The 19,177-nt window shown below is 32.8% G+C and overlaps 1 protein-coding gene across 1 annotated transcript in view; it reads left to right on the top strand.

Annotated features, from left to right (window-relative positions):
• Window positions 1-18,648, top strand: part of KCNJ3 (potassium voltage-gated channel subfamily J member 3) — a 152,003-nt gene extending 133,355 nt beyond the window's left edge. Inside the window, 2 exon segments of the mRNA XM_003483648.4 lie at window positions 15,293-15,427; window positions 15,430-18,648. Coding sequence (XP_003483696.2) covers window positions 15,293-15,427; window positions 15,430-15,878 — 584 coding nt within the window. The 3' untranslated portion in view covers window positions 15,879-18,648.

Raw genomic sequence — 19,177 nt, forward strand, 5'->3', positions numbered from 1 at the left:
TTCAATTTCAGTATTTGTGATTGGTGCATTCCAGATGCAGTCTTTCCCACTATTGACATGGATCCCTAGTGTGGTACATTTGTTACGATCAATGTACTTACACTGACGCAATTATTGTTGGCCTAAGTCCGTAGGTTACATTAAGGTTCACATTTTGTGTCATACATTCTAAGTTTTGACAGATGTATAATGATATCATATAGAATAATTTTCCTGCCCTAAAAATCACTGGTGTGCCAGCTGTTCATCCCCAGATCCTAATATTGATTATCTTTTCACTCTCTCCACCATTGCTTTTTCCAGAATACCATATAGTTGGAATCATACAGTATGTAGACCTTTCAGATTTGCTTATTTTCACTTAGTAACATGCATTTAAGGTTACTCCATGTCTTTTCATGGCTTGATAACTCATTTACATTTATTACTGAATAATATCCCTTTGTGAAGATACTTACCCATTTATTCATTTAGCTATTGAAGGACATTTTGGTGATTTCTAAGTTTTGGCACTTATGAATAAAGTTTCTTTAAACATTGTGTGCAGATTTTTATTTGGACATAAATTTTCAACTCATTTGAGTAAATACTGAAGAGCCTGATCGCTGGATCATCTGGTATGAGTATGTGGAGTTTTGTAAGAAACTGCCAAACTGTCTTGCAAAATGGCCAGAGCATTGGTAATTTGATAGTTAGTTAGTCCACATCCTCACCAGCATTTGATGTTTTCAGTGTTCCAGATTTTGGCCATTCTAATAGGAGCGTAGTTGCCTTTTTTCGTAATTTTAATTTTCAGCTACCTAGTCACATAAAACGTATAAAGCATCTTTTCATATGATTAATTGCCATCTGTATATCTTCTTTGATGAAGTGTTTATCAATCTTTTACCCATTTTTTTAGGCGTGGGTTTATTAGTTAAAAATGAGTTAGTAACTACTCCCCAGGTATTTTGAAAATAAAATAATTCACTTAAATATCTTAGCATAGACTCTAGAATACATGTACAATAAAATTTAGATGACATTCTTAAAGACTATCTATATTACCTCATAATAACATATCTAAAAAAAAAGAACATCCCCACACCGCATCCCACCAGTGAGCTTCCTTTCTCATTTTTTAAAATCAATACCTCTAATAGTCTTCCTTTCGATTTGATTTAAAATATTTCTTTTTTTTTTTCTTTTTTTTTTTGTCTTTTTGCCATTTCTTGGGCCGCTCTTGTGGCATATGGAGGTTCCCAGGCGGGGGGTTTAATCAGAGCTGTAGCTGATGGCCTGTGCCAGAGCCACAGAAACGTGGGATCTGAGCCATATCTGCAACCTACACCACAGCTCACAGCAATGCCGGATCCTTAACCCACGGAGCAAGGCCAGGGATCGAACCCTCAACCTCATGGATTCTTGACTCATTCTATAAATGTAGATAGATTTCTATCATTTTTTCTATGGAATTTTTCTTACATAAAGACATAAATTAGAGAATGAACCAGTTTCAGAACAATTTTGCATTCTTTCATGTCAATATGAGGGAATTTAATTATACACAGTTTATGTATTTTTCAGGCAGGTCAAATGAAATACAACCTTGTTTAACTTCAGGAATGTTTTACAGGCAGAGTAAAATATTACTTGAAATAAAATAACTACATGATGTTATTTTCTGATCCTCATTTTTTTAACAAAATAATTATAGTTTTTTTTTTTTTTACAATTTTCTGCCAATTGTACAGCAAGGTGACCCAGTTATACATACATACATATATATATATATATATACATATATATATATATATTCTTTTTTTCACATTATCCTCCATCATATTCCATCACAAGTGACTAGATAATAGTTCCCTGTGCTATACAGCAGAGTCTCATTGCTTATCCATTCCAAATGCAATAGTTTGCATCTAGTAACTCCAAACTCCCAGTCATTCCACTCCCTCACTCTCCCCTTTGGCAACCACAAGTCTTTTTTCTAAATCCATGAGTTTGTTTCTGTTCTATAGATAGGTTCATATGGGCCATCGATTAGATTCCAGATATAAGTGATATATGGTATTTGTCTTTTTCTTTCTGACTTACTTCACTTAGTATGAATGTCTCTAGTTCCATCCATGCTGCTGCAAATGGCATGATTTTGTTCTTTTTTATGACTGAGTAGTATTCCATTATGTGTGTGTATACATCTTCTTAATCCAGTCATCTGCCAGTGGACATTTAGGTTGTTTCCATGTCTTGGTTATTTTGGATAGTGCTTCAGTGAACATGCCGGTGCATGCATCTTTTTCAAGGAAAGTTTTGTCTGGATATATCCCCAAGAGTGGGATTGCTGGGTCATATGGTAGTTCTATGTATAGTTTTCTAAGGTACCTTCATACTGTTTTCCATAGTGGTAATACCAGTTTACATTCCCACCAACAGCATAGGAGTTTTCCCTTTTCTCCATACCCTCTGCAGCACTTATTTGTAGATTTACTAATGATGGTCATTCTGACTGGTGTAAGGTGGTACCTCCTAGTAGTTTTGATTTGCATTTCTCTAATAATTAGAGATGTTGAGCATTTTTTTCATGTGTCTTTTGGCTATCTGTATGTCTTCTTTGGAGAAATGTCTGTTCAGGTCTTCAGCCCATTTTTTCATTTGGGTTTTTGGGGTTTTTTTTGTTATGAGTTGTATGAGTTGTTCATATATTTTAGAGATTAAGCCCTTGTTTGTTTCATCCTTTGAAACTATTTTCTCCCATTCTGTAAGTTGTCTTTTTTTTTTTTTTTTTTTTTTTTTTTTTTTTTTTATGGTTTCCTTTGCTGTGCAAAAGCTTGTCAGTTTGATTAGGTCCCATTGGTTCATTTTTGCTTTTATATCTGTTGCCTTGGGCAACTGACCTGAGAAAACATTTGTAAGGTTGATGTCAGAACGTTTTGCCTATGTTCTCTTCCAGGAGTTTGATGGTGTCTTCTGTTATATTTAAGTCTTTCAGCCATTTTGAGTTTATTTTTGTGCATGGTGTGAGGGTGTATTCCATTTTCACTGATTTACATGCAGCCGTATAGTTTTCCCAGCACCACTTGCTGAAAAGACTTTCTTTTCACATTTTATGTTCTTGCTTCCTTTGTTGAAGATTAATTTACCATAGGTGTCTGGGTTTATTTCTGGGTTCTCTATTCTATTCCATTGATTGTTCTGTCTGTTTTGGTACCACTACCACACTGTCTTGATTTCTGTAGCTTGTAGTATTGTCTGAAGTCTTGGAGAGTTAAACCTCCTGCTTGGTTTTTGTTCCTTGGCATTGCTTTGGCAATTCTGGGTCTTTCGTGGTTCCATATAAATTTCTGGATTGTTTTTTGTAGTTCTATGAAAAATGTCATGGCTAATTTGATAGGGATTGCATTGAATCTGTAGATTGCTTTGGGTAGTATGGCCATTTTAATGATATTAATTCTTCCAATCCAGGAGCATGGAGTATCTTCCCATTTCTTTGAATCATCTTTAATTTCCTTGATTAACATTTTATAGTTCTCAGAATATAAGTCTTTCACCTCCTTGGTCAGGTTTATTCCTATGTATTTAATTTTTTGGGCTACGATTTTAAGAGGTATGATATTTTTTGTATTCCTTTTCTAATATTTCATTGTTAGTATAAGAAGTATGACTGATTTTTGAATGTTAATCTTGTATCCTGTTACTTTGCTGAATTTGTTGATCAGTTTGAGTAGTTTTTGTGTGGAGTCCTTAGGTTTTTCTATGTGTAGTATCATGTCATCTGCGTAGAGTGACAATTTTACCTCTTCTCTTCCACTATGGATAGCTTTTATTTTTTTGTTTTTCTTATTCCTGTGGCTAGGACTTCCAGTTCTATGGCCATACCACCCAGAACGTGCCTGATCTTGTCTAATCCTCATTTTTGTCTTTTGTTCAAAGAGTGTTATATCTAAGAATAAACATCTGTAGTTCCAAGTCTATTAATATTGGTAGGATATATAAGAATGTATATTCTGATTATGACTGATAGAAAAATTTATACCTGTGGATATGTCATAAAATAAACTTCTGTACCAGTCATTAATTCTAATGATTTCAAAGTGGATATCTGGCCAGGGAGCTTGAGTCCTAGCGTTCCAAGTGGATTAGTTCACTTATCTTTTTTACCTTTCTCTTTCCATTTTTTATTTATAACTTGTTTATACTCTTTTGTAATGTTAACAAGCCATTGAATATTAGGCAGTTTTATATATTATATATCAGCATCACTTATATGATATAAATAATTCTGGTCACAAATGTCAAAATTTTCTGCAAAGATGTATATGATAAAATTTCCCCGCAAGGTCACCAGGCTAGTTGAGAATTTTACCTCTAGATCTTGACTCCCTACATTAATAGAATGCTCTAGCTAGGTCATTTTTCAAACTTAAAACCTGGGGGCGGAAATCTAGGCTAACTTAGTGTTGAGCTATATTTTAGCATAAACTGACAGAGTTTGGTTATCATTTTCTTTCTGAAAATGTCAATTTTAAGGAAGTTACTATTTGTATCTCATGTGCTATTTGCCTCAGCATTTTTCTATCTTTGAGTTTTTACTTTGTTTCTTTTTTTTATTCAAATAAAGTACTCTCTGAGGAGATGAGAAACCTTGTTGTTTAGGAAAACTTTTAATAGCTTGACTTTTAAATACCTGTTTATATCATAGCAGAAAATAAATCTTTCAGAAGAGTTCTATATACATGTTCAAATCAATTATTCATTTTCCTTTAAAATACATGGGCTAAAATATCATATATTTGTGATTATTATTATGATGTGGCATTTTCACACCTAAAATAAAAGGCCCTCTGGAGTAACACTCATACAATTACAGGGACTTTATTTTTTATTTAAACTCTGTAAATAACATAACAGCAAAATTAACAGCAAAATTCCCTGACCTTTTACTGCAAAGCATAGAACCAAAACAACTGCTAAACTGCAAATATTTATTTAGGCTCTATTCTAAGCTGCAAACAAATAAAATATATTTGAATATATGCCAAAAAAGATGTTAAAAATGTCTATGGTTTGTGATTGAAAAAAAGGTGGTAACCTATATAAAAACCAGCCTCATAAATTAAGGGGAAAATAGGTTTTAAATTATCAGGTAAAAATGGATTTCCATTTTATAAGATGATTGTTTATAATTACATAAAGAATAGTTTCCTCAAAACTTTAGATTTAACTATAGGTCAGATATTCAAGTATATAAAAATATTCAAGTAATTTAATTATCATGCAGTTTATTAGTAAATCCAAATAAATGCAGACAGATTCAACCTCTCTAGTAAATGTATCTAGATGTATATCTGTTAGTGTTTAATTTCACAAAAGTGTAAGGAAAAAACTGACTAGGTATCATTGAATGTGATTTATTAGCAAATGTCTCTTGGTTCTTTGTGCAAGGATTATTCATATTCTATACAGTGATTATATGTATTTAATGTTTTTCCCTCACTTTACTGAACAAAATAAAAAGCTCTCAGTATAATGTTTCAAAATAAATTTTTGAATTCATGAGTTCAATTAATTAATAGATCATCACCTTAAAAACAGAAAATAGTCAAGGTTGACATATTATAGATATCTATTTCATTTATAATTATATCCTTTCCTTTTATGTTGGTGACAGTCTCTACTGGTGATGAATAAATTACTAATGGGTATAGGAGCTCTGATTCATTCAAAAAGTTGATTTCTCCTCCACTGCTATTTTAACCTTCCCATTCATCCTCTTCCTCCATTCCTTCTACTGTCTCTCCTCAATACTGGTACAGTGTTTTACCTTGGATACCAGCAATGGCAAGGGAATAAGAGTTCTCTTAAGGATCTTATTCTAATATGATATTTGTATGTAACCATACTAAATGAACAAACAGGAACTGTATCCTAAATTTGGATTGTACCCTTACACAACAGAATGTGTGCACACACCTTTCCCCACCCTAGACTATGTTTTTCTCACATGGGGTATATGGACTATATGGCAAACTACTACTCATTTTTCAAGGAGAGGTTTAAACATGGAAGTTGAGAGGATGGAAATTTCACTCCATTGCCATAGCATCTTGTAATTCAGCACCCAGAAGAGTGAGTGGCAGAAAGAAGATGTTTGATAAGTTAATAAATGTTAAGTGTTATTTCTGGTTAAAAGTCAATTAAATATGTCATTGAGATATTTAGAATACTGGGTGGCCAAGGAATGTGGGTATGTGTGCCCATGAATGTGGGTGTGACAATGACTCATTTAAAAGACAATAAATTAAAATAGAAAAACCAGGAAAGATTTCCTAGAATTGACGATATTCTGAGCTTTGAATATGAGGAATTATGTCACCAGTAGAGAAAAGGAAAAGACATTTCAAGCAGTTGAAATAGCATGAACCAAGTAATATATATTGAAAGCAATAGTCACTAAAGTAAAAAAAAGTCATCCATTTAAGCAAATTGGAGCAGAATAGCACAGAGGTTAAAACAACTGACTCTGGATTTGGAGGGTTTGAGTTTATATCTTGACCACAGCCATCCTTTGTTATGTATCATTGGACAAACTACTTCTCGTCCTGATACCTCAATATTATTATCTGTCATGTAAAAAAAGAATAGTACATACTTTATAGACTGGTGGGGAGAATTACATGATAATATATGTAGATAACACTTAGGATCTGGCATATATTTTTTTATTCTGTGTTGTTATTGTTGTTAAGGTTTTTAAAGAGTTAAAACTACAGTGGTAACTTATAGCTATATTTTTAAGGAACTAGGAAGATATGCTAGTGAGTATGGGGTTTATTTTTCATTTCTTGTTTAAGTTTTATTTATTTTGTTTTAATATCACATAATTCAGAAGTTACTAGGCCCTACCTCCTAATATTTTCACATTAGGGGTTAGAATTTCAACCTGTGAATTTTAAGGGGACACAAACACTTCAGTCTGTATACCATACCAAGTGATTATTAATGACATATTAAAGCAAAGTTTTAGGAATATCTTTTAAAACCAGGATTAGTATAAGCATTGAATTATTGTAATTTGTATGTAGCATTTTTTTAAAAGATGACATGTGTTATTGCTTCAGACAATATTTCAAAAGGTTTTCTTCCCCAAAACTAGGGATAATGTTTGCCAAAATAAATTCCAGCATTATCTGAAAGATGTTCTGTTTTCTTTTAAGCTAGAAATATATCACATGTTCCCTCTGAAAAATATCTTTTCTGATGTCAGTCTCATAACATAGGTTATTTTCCAACAGTACTTAGGCTACATTATACCTATACCATTAAGACATTTTAGAAGCTAAAAATCATGTATTAATAGGAGAAAACAATAGCATGAATGGATTTAGGAAGCTTTGTTTTGATTTGATAATTGTCAATGAAAGAAACCACATTTTAATAAGTACCATGAAGTTTTCCTGGAAAAGATGTATTAAGAGTGGAATATTTCCAGGAGTTCTCATCGTGGCTCAGCAGTTAAAGAAACCCGACTAGTAGCCATGAGGATGGCCTTGCTCAGTGGGTTAAATAAAGATCTGGCCTTGCCTGGATCTGGTATTGCTGTGGCTGTGGTGTAGGCCAGCAGCTACAGTTCTGATTAGACCCCTAGTCTGGGAACCTCCATATGCCAGGAGTGTGGCCCTAAAAAGACAAAAAAAAAAAAAAAAAGGAATGGAACATTTCCACAGTTATGTTAAGGAAATGATAATCATTTGAGAGTGCATTGGACAAATTGTGCAGTGCCTGTATATGCAGTGAGAGTAGAAATCTGAAGATAGTGCCCTGTCAACAAAGTGGAGAATTTAATTGTATTTTGAGGGAAATAGTTGCTATTGTAAAGTTAGTCACATTTATGCAGGGCAGACCAAGTTGATAATGATAGTCTTGAATTAGTTCATAATGTGTGTATTATAGACCTTTCTTTATACTCCAGATGAATATAGACAACATACTCTACATCAAATTAATAGAAATAACAAGGTGATAATTATTTCATTTGCTTTGAGTTGATTCTAAGAAATGATGACTAAAGAATTGAAATATATCTAAAATGACCTTGTAACTAGTTGGAACCCCAATAATAATAATTGATAATAGGTACCAGTTAGTGAACCTTTATTTTTATCAGATAATATGCTAGACCCATTAAATATATTATTTATAATCGCAATAACCTTATTAATTATATATCATTATCCCTTATTATTATCTATATTTTTAGCACAATCAGGATTCAGATCATTGAAATGATATGCCCAAGGTTTTGCTACTAATGCATAGTTAAAACAGCAGCAATGTCATTTATATTCAAAGTCCATGTTCTTTTGCTTAATATTATCACTCTGATTCTTACAAATATTTTTTCAGCAGTTTGATAATGAATTCTCTGTCATATTTACCATCTGCCATTGACCCTCAGCACCCGCACATATATTTCTTTCTTGGAATCTAATATTTTTTTTCTATTGGTCATAGTTAAAAGATCTATTTTCCTTTCTTCTGTTCTTCTGAGAACTTAGAAATCTAGAGTAATACATTTGAAATCTTCATTGCTAAATTTCTTATTGACATTTTATTTTCTAACAAGTATAATTGGATTTTTCTTCTTGTTTTTATTTTAAATTTTTTTTAGACTTCTTTGACCTAGCTTAGGCAATAATAGCAAACTGATGTCTGAGAACACATTGTAGGACCAAGTGCTTGTAAATAATAGAGGATAATATTGAGTTGAATGTGTGCCAGAAACTTCTACTCCTCACTAAAAGTCTGTCTGAGCAAAATATGTTGAGCTTTAAAGAGATTCCATTTATTTGAAAACTGCAGTTTCTAGAAGCCATTTCTGTATTCTTAGTAGCTTTGCAACCTATATCTCAGAAGAGCCTTATTCTGTGACCTTAGTATTATTGAACAGCAGTGTACACAGTGTCTTTATGTTTTATAAATAAGATAAAAAATATCTTATGTTTCCTCCAAAGTTTATCATTTAAATTTGGGTTCAGCTCAGTGCAAAACAATAGAAAGCGTGCAGAGAATGCCAAGTGAGCCTTATAGTTATTACATTTTGGAGGATGGGTAAAATTTTGGAGGCACTTTAGAGAAGACAGCTACAGACCTTATTCATTAATCCTTGAAGCAGTGCATAGGGCAGACTAGGAAATTACTTTGTGATATAGCACATGCTCTGCATGCTAATCTATTAGTCAATTCAGTTATAAAAACCACTGCCAATTTAAATGAAAAAATAGATAAAGAGGGTGGATTTAATAAAGAAAAAAGTATATTATTTGACTACATATTGCAGTTGTGTGTGTGTGTGTGTGTGTGTGTAAATAAAAGTTGTAGAGTAGTTATATAGCCTCTATTTAGGACATTTGGATGAAAACGACCAATGTTTATAGTAAAAGCAACTATTTATATTTTAAAATAATTCCTTATGTACCATTAATTGTGTGTATTACTTAATTACTTACATCTTTAAATCATTATATATGTTTAAATCATCAGTTACATATATTACTTAATTTTATTTTATTCTCACAATATCCAAATAAAATCAGTAGGATGGGCCTTAATTTTACAGATGATAAAATTGATGATTAATGAGACTTGGAATTTTTTTTGAAGATCATATGTTCATTAGTGGTGGAGCTGAGGTTCACACAAGTTCTTCAAAGAGCTGTTGTGGAAATTCTAAAAAGTATGTAGAAAGTTATTTCACACATAGTAAGCCCTATAGCGATGTTACATATTATTATTACTATTATTATGATGGCTTATTTGAAGGAAATATGCTTTTATCTTTTTGTTTAATGCACACATGATAAAAACATACAGCTACAGCCATTATTATTGGAGAATTCTCCACCCACCCCGTCCCACCAGCAACTTCTATTTTGAAGCTTAGGTAAAGCCTCCACTGTGCAAAAGTTATTGTTTCACATTTTATGTGTCATAGCATCTAGACATTCCATTGCCTATAGTTACACTGTGTTTAACCATCTTGTACTCACCTCCTGTAGGTGGCATTTGAACCATCTTTGACCAGAAGAAATGGTAGAGAATATTCTTAGAGTTAGTTTAATTAAGGACTTGTCCAATACCTCACTTCACCTTTTTCACTTAGAAAGCTTTCAGACTTACATAAATGAATGTTCAATTTAGTTAAGATGATGAACTCAAGGTGTAAAGGCAAAATCAGGAAAGAGAAAAAAAAATAAAGAGATTAGACTACATTGCCTCTATCATTTTAAACTGAAACACTAACTCTGGAATAAATTAGATTAAACAACAATATATAGTCTGCTTGTCCACGAATCAGTGCACAGAATAAATCGTTTTTTCACAAAATGTTTTTCATCTAAGGATAAAAGCCCCAGCTATTTTCAGTTAAAGCAGCATCTGTTGCTTTGCCAGTTTCCACAGAGATGAGCTCGTGTTGATTTTCATCGCATTTGTTCAAGTCTGGAATCTGGTTAAAACATGCAAACAGTCGCATTGCCAATTAAGAAGTGCAGTCCTATGGTATCTTTTACCTGCATTTATGTTGATTCATATGGTATTTGCAATTATGAATCTAAGCATGGATTATTTTTAAATAATTTGCTTAGAGTCAGAAATATCATAAGATAAAGCATTTTAGAAGGACGAATACTATGATAGATGTTCTTAGAAAACAATTATATTTACTTTAAATCTTCTCAATTAAAATATACATTTTACTTTTTCAGCACCGTTTTGGGATAACTTTTGTGAAATGAAATATTTTCTCAATTACATCTTAGCACATTATCTAAACCGCAGATTGACCATCATAGACATTTTCCTGTTGTCCGGTTTATAATGTTTCCAGATCATTGTGCATATGTTGATTAAACATTAATATTTTGAGGTGAAACCTGATTTTGAAACAATGATGTTGTTAAATTGGAAATGTCTGATATCTTTGTACTTACTTTTAATGAAAGTGTAAAAGGAGAAGCAGCAGAACAAACCAAGGTTAAAGTGCTGGCAAATGTTCTCCACAACATTATCAAAGCAGTATAATGGACTATAGTCACTCACCTTGGAGGGGCCTTTTTAATATACCCCAAGTTTCCACCCTTAGTCCCCCTGCTATTCTAATTACATGAAAAATGTTGAGAAACCCTAAAACTTGGGAAGATGCATAATGTATTCTTTTCTATATTTTTAAATATTTTGAATTTTTTTTTTTTTTGGTCTTTTTAGGGCCATGCCTGTGTCATATGGAGGTTCCCAGGCTAGGGGTCAAATTAGAGCTGTAGCCACCAGCCTATACCACAGCCACAGCAACGGTGAATCTGAGCTGTGTCTGTGACCTATACCACAGCTCACAGAAATGCCAGATCCCTAACCCACTGAGTTAGGCCAGGGATCAAACCTGCATCCTCACGGATACTAGTCAGATTCGTTTCCACTGAGCCACAATGGGAACTCCATATTTTGAATGTTTAATTGACAATTTCAAAAGAAATTGCTGTCTGATACCTAGCAATTTAGTTTTTCTTTGTTACTAATATGCTAAAATTCTCCACTGATATTAATTCATTGTCACTAATTTCCAGGAAAAACAGGAAATGCAAGTGATCACCCACAGAATGATTTTTTTTAAAAAGTAGTTATGGTTGAGCATTGCCTAATACTAAGCGCTGTTGTGTTCACTTTACTTATCTCAATCTCTCAACAGCTTTGCCAGAGGATATCGTTATCTCTACCACATAGAAGAATAAACTAAGGCTCAGAGAGCTTTAAGTAATTTTGTTTTAGTAATCAAGCTGTTTAGTAATACGATTGGGAGCCAAAGTTATATATTTTTCAATTATATAAGGATGTTGGTTCACCAGTATTAATTTGCTATGGAAGAAGTAAAGTCAATTTCATACAGTAGAATAAAATCCCCACCTTCCTTTTTGATCAGAATCATCCACTGGCATTTTAGTAAATTTTAGATATTTTTACATGAACAAGCATTTGAAATACCTGTTGCCATTGTAAATGTCATAACACTGTAAGTATTAATGTCCAGTTTCCTGAAAGTAAAAATTTTACAAGATTTTATGTCCCCCATTTTTTTTCTTCCATTTAAGTTTCTCTAGTTTTTCCTCCATGGCTTCTGATAACTATGTAGGAAACAACTCTGGTTAGGCATTAGGGATCACTGATAAATTATAATGACGTAAAACAAGGACAGAATTTTGACTTTTAATTTCATGGTCCTTTCCTAATGTAAAGAAAAAATTCACTAAATATGGGCTAAGATGATGATGGGTGTCGAATGTTTTTTCATTATGTACTCTATTATTATTAGAAATAATTGAACAAATTCATGATTTGAATTTACTTCAACACATAATATATACATGCATTTATAGGGATTAAAGGACAAACCCACAAGTCTAAGTTACCAAAGTAAATATGGAGTTATATTAACTATGTGCCCTTACATCAGACAATCTCGGCTATCATTCATTTTCAATGGTGTGAGTTTTTAAAATTAAAATAGGGTTTTAAGGGAAGTACTATCACTTAACAGTAAGTATCTGTTTCTAATCCTTTTTCTTAAATTTGAATTAATACCCTAGCCTGGAAAGATACATGAAGAATTCATGAAAGTGATTGTTCTTGGAGAGAAGTTAAAGGGTAATTTTTTATGAAACAAATAAAGGTTACTTATTATTTTATATACCCGTGAAGAAGAACATAATATTTGTTCTTTATTCTAGGTAGCTTATACAATATTTAAACATCTCAAAATAAAAACAAGTAAATATATCAGAAAATACATTTTTATCTTTTCTGAATAAGTGATGATCTATAATTTTTTTCTCATGAAATATTTAGTCAGAGGCTAGAAATCTATTTGAAAATATGAAATGCTGCTTACTGTATGCATGTCTATAAAATGTACAAATCAATTTTTAAACTACTTTTGTTACTTCGCATATAAATATTTCTGGGGGCTATTCCTGATATGATGATGATTATGAAGAATGATTATTGGATCATTGTCAGATTTCCACTATGACATTGCTAGGTTGTTTAGAATCAGGCTCCCTACTAAAATAATAGAGATATCATGGCAAAGTAACAACAACAACAAAAACAGAAGTTAGAATACTCCTAACATCTTATCTCTACAGCTTCCTAGATCCTTATGCAAGGAAGGGCAAGAGATTTAATCTTTCTGAGCATTATATTCCTTATTTTAAAATAGACATAAGAATATGTTCTCATCAGGATGATACTGATAATTAGATATAACATGGAGGGAGAGAGCACCTGACGTAGTATCCAAGATGGGCATTTGTTTTCTACATAAGTTTCTTTAAAAACTGTCTGCAAAAAGGCAACATATGTGTCATAACAACTTATTCCATGGTCATATATAACTGGTAATAATTATAAAGTAAGGAAGGATTTGAAGGAGGATTTATCTTCAATATGGCTTTTGAATTATGCATTTTATCCTAATTCTCTGTATATTGCATGTGTGCTTAATAGGGGGAAAAAAAGAGCAACTCCTAATCCAAGCTATTCTAGATTTAAACACATAGAAATTATTTATAAAGTAACAAAGGGTGAATAGACATGAAAAAAGAAACACTGTCATTACTTGTTTAAATTATAGTTAACTATTGAAGAGATACATTTTTAAAATTCATCTATTATTTTCCATTTTAATAACCTTTAGTAGAAAACTAAGAGTAAAGGAGTTCCCGTCGTGGCGCAGTGGTTAACGAATCCAAATAGGAACCATGAGGTTGCGGGTTCGATCCTGGCCTTGCTCAGTGGGTTAACGATCTGGTGTTGCTGTGAGCTTGGTGTAGGTCAAAGACACGGCTGGGATCCCGCGTAGCTGTGGCTCTAGTGTAGGCTGGTGGCTACAGCTCCAGGTCGACCCCTAGCCTGGGAACTCCACATGCCGAGGGAGCGGCCCTAGAAAAGACAAAAAAAAAAAAAAAAAAAAAAAAAAGAAAGGAAGTGGTATTTCTTTGTCATGATTTACTTAAAAGAATCCATGATGACTCCTATTAACTGTAAAATTTCCCCGACACACTGTGTTCAATGATTTGTATTACAAAATTTCCAAAGTTTGACATCAAACTTACTGGTATGTATTTCTAAAAAAAAAAAAAAAAAAAAAAAACTAAGAGTAAAGGTTGAGGGCAGTAATGAATTTTTAAACTTACAGAAAATTGTACCTTTTTACTATTACAAAACTGAAATTTAATACATGGTTTTAATTTATTCATTTATTCATATATTATCCAATCTTCACACAATGAATATTCAGAGGTCGACTGGTTGAACAGTAACTCAGTCTTAATATCTTATTGATGAGAATGCAATTGAATAATCAGAGTAGCATAAGGTAAATGATATCCAAGCAACATAATATGTAAATTGCAACATTTTACCTTTTCTACCCAGCACCCCATTTCAGAGATTTGCACAGAGGGAATAGAACTTGTGACATTAGAGTGGCCCTAGGTGACTGATTTAGTATATCTGTTTCTAAAACTTAAGCAAAATTCATTCTGGCCTTAAAGGTCCAGAAGAAGGGAATCACTATAATTACTTTCCATAGAAAATATAGAAATATTTTCACCTTTTCTCATTTACATAGAAACATTTTCACCTTTTCATTCAGCAAATACTTGGGATGGTTGTCTTGGTTCTCATTTAGACAATATATGGAATGTTTTACATTTCTGAACAAGTAATTCCATTTCATGCTCACAGCAGTCCTGTGAGACAGATGTTGCTTTTTCTGCTTTATGCTACAGAAGAGAAAAGTGATACTCAGTTAAGTACCCATCTTAACTTTACAGAGAGGCAAAGTTTGGATTCAAAGTCAGATTTGTTTGTTTCATATATCACATTGCTTCTTGAATCATGAAAAATGACGGTGATTTCCCACTTATCTCCTTGTAAAAGAGACATAAGTTATGATGTTGTTCTATGCCATTTTTACTTCTAGTTTATGGATAATAGGTAATGAGTTATACTTCGGTGTATTATCCTTCAAAGTGAGCAATAAAAGTATCCTTCATTTTCTGTTGGAAGAAAGTATAAGTATTAAAGCTATTAACATGTCACATATAGAATTTTAACATATTCTCTTAGCCTACTCAGATAAACAGTCCAAAGCTTAAATAAGAAAGCAAAATGAATTCTTTAGTTCAAACTGCCTTAACACGTGCTTCTACTATGCATAATTTATCAAGGATTTTCTTTTTGCTTTTAGGGATGACTTGTCAAGCTCGAACGTCATACACTGAGGATGAAGTTCTTTGGGGTCATCGTTTTTTTCCTGTGATTTCCTTAGAAGAAGGATTCTTTAAAGTTGATTACTCCCAGTTCCATGCAACCTTTGAAGTCCCCACCCCCCTTACAGTGTGAAAGAACAGGAGGAAATGCTTCTTATGTCATCCCCATTAATAGCACCAGCCATAACTAACAGCAAAGAGAGACATAATTCTGTGGAGTGCTTAGATGGACTTGACGACATTAGTACCAAACTTCCATCTAAGCTGCAGAAAATTACTGGAAGAGAAGACTTTCCCAAAAAACTCTTAAGAATGAGTTCTACAACTTCTGAAAAAGCCTACAGCTTGGGAGATTTGCCCATGAAACTTCAGCGAATAAGTTCAGTACCTGGCAACTCAGAGGAAAAACTGGTATCTAAAACCACCAAAATGTTGTCTGATCCCATGAGCCAGTCAGTGGCTGATTTGCCACCAAAGCTTCAAAAAATGGCGGGAGGAGCAACCAGGATGGAAGGGAATCTTCCAGCAAAATTAAGAAAAATGAACTCTGATAGATTCACATAACGAAACACCCCTCCAGACATTATTTACTGTTTGATTTAGTAATAGTCCAATATTTGGCTGATGAGATAATCCCCTCTAAGAAATATGAAAGGTACATTTCCCCCTACCCCAGTCATATATGCATATTTGAGAACCTTCCTTTTCAAGTATTGCTCCTGTGAAGAAAGCAAAAGTTGTGAAGGGAGAACGTCATAAGGAAGTTCTTATTAACGGGCATGTATTATCACATCAAGCATGCAATAATGTGCAAATTTTGCATTTAGTTTTATGGCATGATTTATATATGGTATATTTATATTGTATATTCTAAAAAAATGTATATATATATATATATACATATATATATTTAAAGGGGTGGTACTCTCCACAACATTTCTAATATACGTATTAAGCCAAACATGAGTTGATAGCTTTCAGGGTGATAAACATATATATGTGTGTGTGTGTGTATACATAAAACCATGTACAAAATTATGTATACATACACACACATATATACATAATATATACACACACATACACGTACATACATATTTATCTGATAAAATTGTGATGTTTTGTTCAAAGTTGTAGTTTTTGTGCATGTTTGCTTTATTAGGCTAGGATGGCTTCTGGATTAATTATTAATACCAAATATTTTAGCCTTAACTTATTTGTCATTTTAAAATCTGATTTAATGTTTTCTGCTGTTTAAGGTCTTGAAAGGTTTTCAACTGTACTTTATATGAGGGAGTCACACAAGTCTGTGCTATTTCTGGCCCTGCAAAAATATAACAATTAATATATATCTAACTTGTAAATTTTAAACATACCGATACACTGAAAATTTCTTATAATTTTTAAAAGTTGCTAGTACTGGGGAAAAATAAACACTTCTTATTTTGAAAGTTGGTCCTTTCCTGGACTGATTAAAGTCTGGGAATCTCTTTTGTATATGATCTACTACAAATATGAGCTCTGAACAAACGCTGAATCATTGTATTAGTCAGTAGCCAAGTTATATTGAATATATTGTAATCTGTGTGAAATTTCATAATTAATGGTCCCTATTTCAACTGCGTTAATTGGTAACATTTTTACTCTTTTTCTTGAACTTTTGTTATTTTAAAAACCAGTCATTTATCCTTGAGGAGACAAAACAATACAATGAAAATGATGATAAATATTTATGAGTAAAATATGTATATCTAATTGAGTCTCTTTTTTTATGCCATTCTCTTGTTTGTGGCATCTGTTATAGCAGAACCCTTTTTTTCCTTACCTGGGGAACCTGTCTCCTTCCATGCCTGTCACTCAATTCAGAAGGAATGTTTTGTATATACCCGAGAGAATTTTAAATCAGATAACTTGAAGATATTTTACCCATGTGAGTTTTTTTTTCCTTTGTTTGTTTTGGTAAATACTCTGTTTGTATCCTAGATCTCTGGCCTAACAAAATAATTTTAGCAGTACTGTTATTTGAACCCAAAGTTCTGATATTTATGACTCATTAGTCAGAATCAAAATTATTCCTCAGAAGAACACATGCAAAATAAAAATTTGGAGTGCAGAGATTTTTATGAAAATTTACAAGTGTTCCTTATCAGAATATCATGGATTTTCCTATAAAACTTCTTTGGGCATTATAATCTAATTCTGTCCAAAATTAATATATTTCTCCTCATAAATATGTAAATCCTTAATAGCTGGATTGGGCTCCCATCATTTCCCATCTTTCAGCAATCCTGTGATGATTTTCATATTGGAAAATTATTACATCAGCAGTTCTACAGTACTATCATTGACTATAATAATACCTTCTGGCTACCTCTATCAAATTCTGCAGGTGCAAATATATACCAGGGAATTGTTACTGACAAAATGATCAACCTTGAGTATCCATCCACTGTGAACAGAGCTGGCTGCCCTACCCCTTACCCCCAAACTTGCTTATTTGCTAGATATAGGGGATGAAATAGTAGCAGAGGGAGAAGGGGGTCCAGGGCACACAGTTTATTTATTATCAGTGGAAGAAACTGCATAGATCATTTAGTCCAACCACTTAAAACTAAACAGAGCCATAATTTAATTTGGAGAGTCATTTTCATTTGTTTTTGGCACCAAGGAGAATATGGGACCAAAAATAAGCTCTCCAAATACATTTATTCATTCACTCAACAAAATGTGTGCATGTCTTTTATGTTCTAGGCATTTTTATTTAGCTCCTGTGGATTTGGATATGACCAAGTCGGCAGGGGTCGCTGCCCATTCAAATACCACCTATCAGTAGGAGAGTGGGGAAGGGGAGGCAAAAAAATGACACAATTTCAGAGAGTGAAAATAGCAGTTAAGGGAAGGAAAGCAAGGTAACATGATGGAAAAAGACTGCATAAAATAAAAATTGATCATTTTTGAAGTGACTGGGTTAGGGAAGGGGTGAAATTTGAACAGAGACCTGAATGATGAGAAAGAACCACTGTTGCCAAATTTATTTTTCTTAGTGAATGCTATTCCTTTATCTTTCCCGCATTTGTGTGGGAAAGGTATGATCTCTGCATGTAATTGCAGTTTAAGCCCTATCTGTCAGTTGAACATAGGTCCAGATTTACCCAGGAGATTTCCAGTTTATAGCTGTTGTACCTGTGTAATTATTAACAGTACTCCTTTGACTCTTATCATGTCCTGGTTTGGATGGTATATTATATGGTGACTCTACGTTTTTGTTGAAACCAACGAAGTTATGAAGTCTGATATATTTGGATAAAAATAAAGAATTGCTTTTTCTTCTCACTTTGCTGATTTTTTTGACACTGATTATTCCAAGAAAAGTAATTTCAGCTTCATTTATTTCAGCCTGAGAGACCTCATATCAAAGTGATTTCCTGTAACATTTGTTCAATCTGTTCATGATATGTTTTCCCAATGGTGAAAAGTTATGCATTTTATTGACTGAATAAAAAATAAACCTCTGGCATTTCCATTTCAGGAATTTGTAAGAGCTCAAATCAAAGGAAGTAAAAGTTAACTTAAGCCAAGATAATTTTTAGCCCACCAATGTGGTGATTAAATGAAAGCAAAATATAGTGTGTTCATTGAACTGAATAATTCACCTTAACAACTGAAAACTAGTCCATTTTTATGGGATTTTCATGGTATAGTTCCTGTCATGGTAAACTATTTCATCCTATTTATAAAAATGATGTAAATAAAAAATTGATTATTTTGATAATGATTATCTTCAATTTAAATATCCTCAGCAATATGTGAATACACTTTTGTAAATATACATGTTAAATTAAAAACAAGGATATTTTACTGTT

Source organism: Sus scrofa, chromosome 15, assembly GCF_000003025.6.
Source record: "Sus scrofa isolate TJ Tabasco breed Duroc chromosome 15, Sscrofa11.1, whole genome shotgun sequence".
Taxonomy (NCBI): Eukaryota; Metazoa; Chordata; class Mammalia; order Artiodactyla; family Suidae; genus Sus; species Sus scrofa.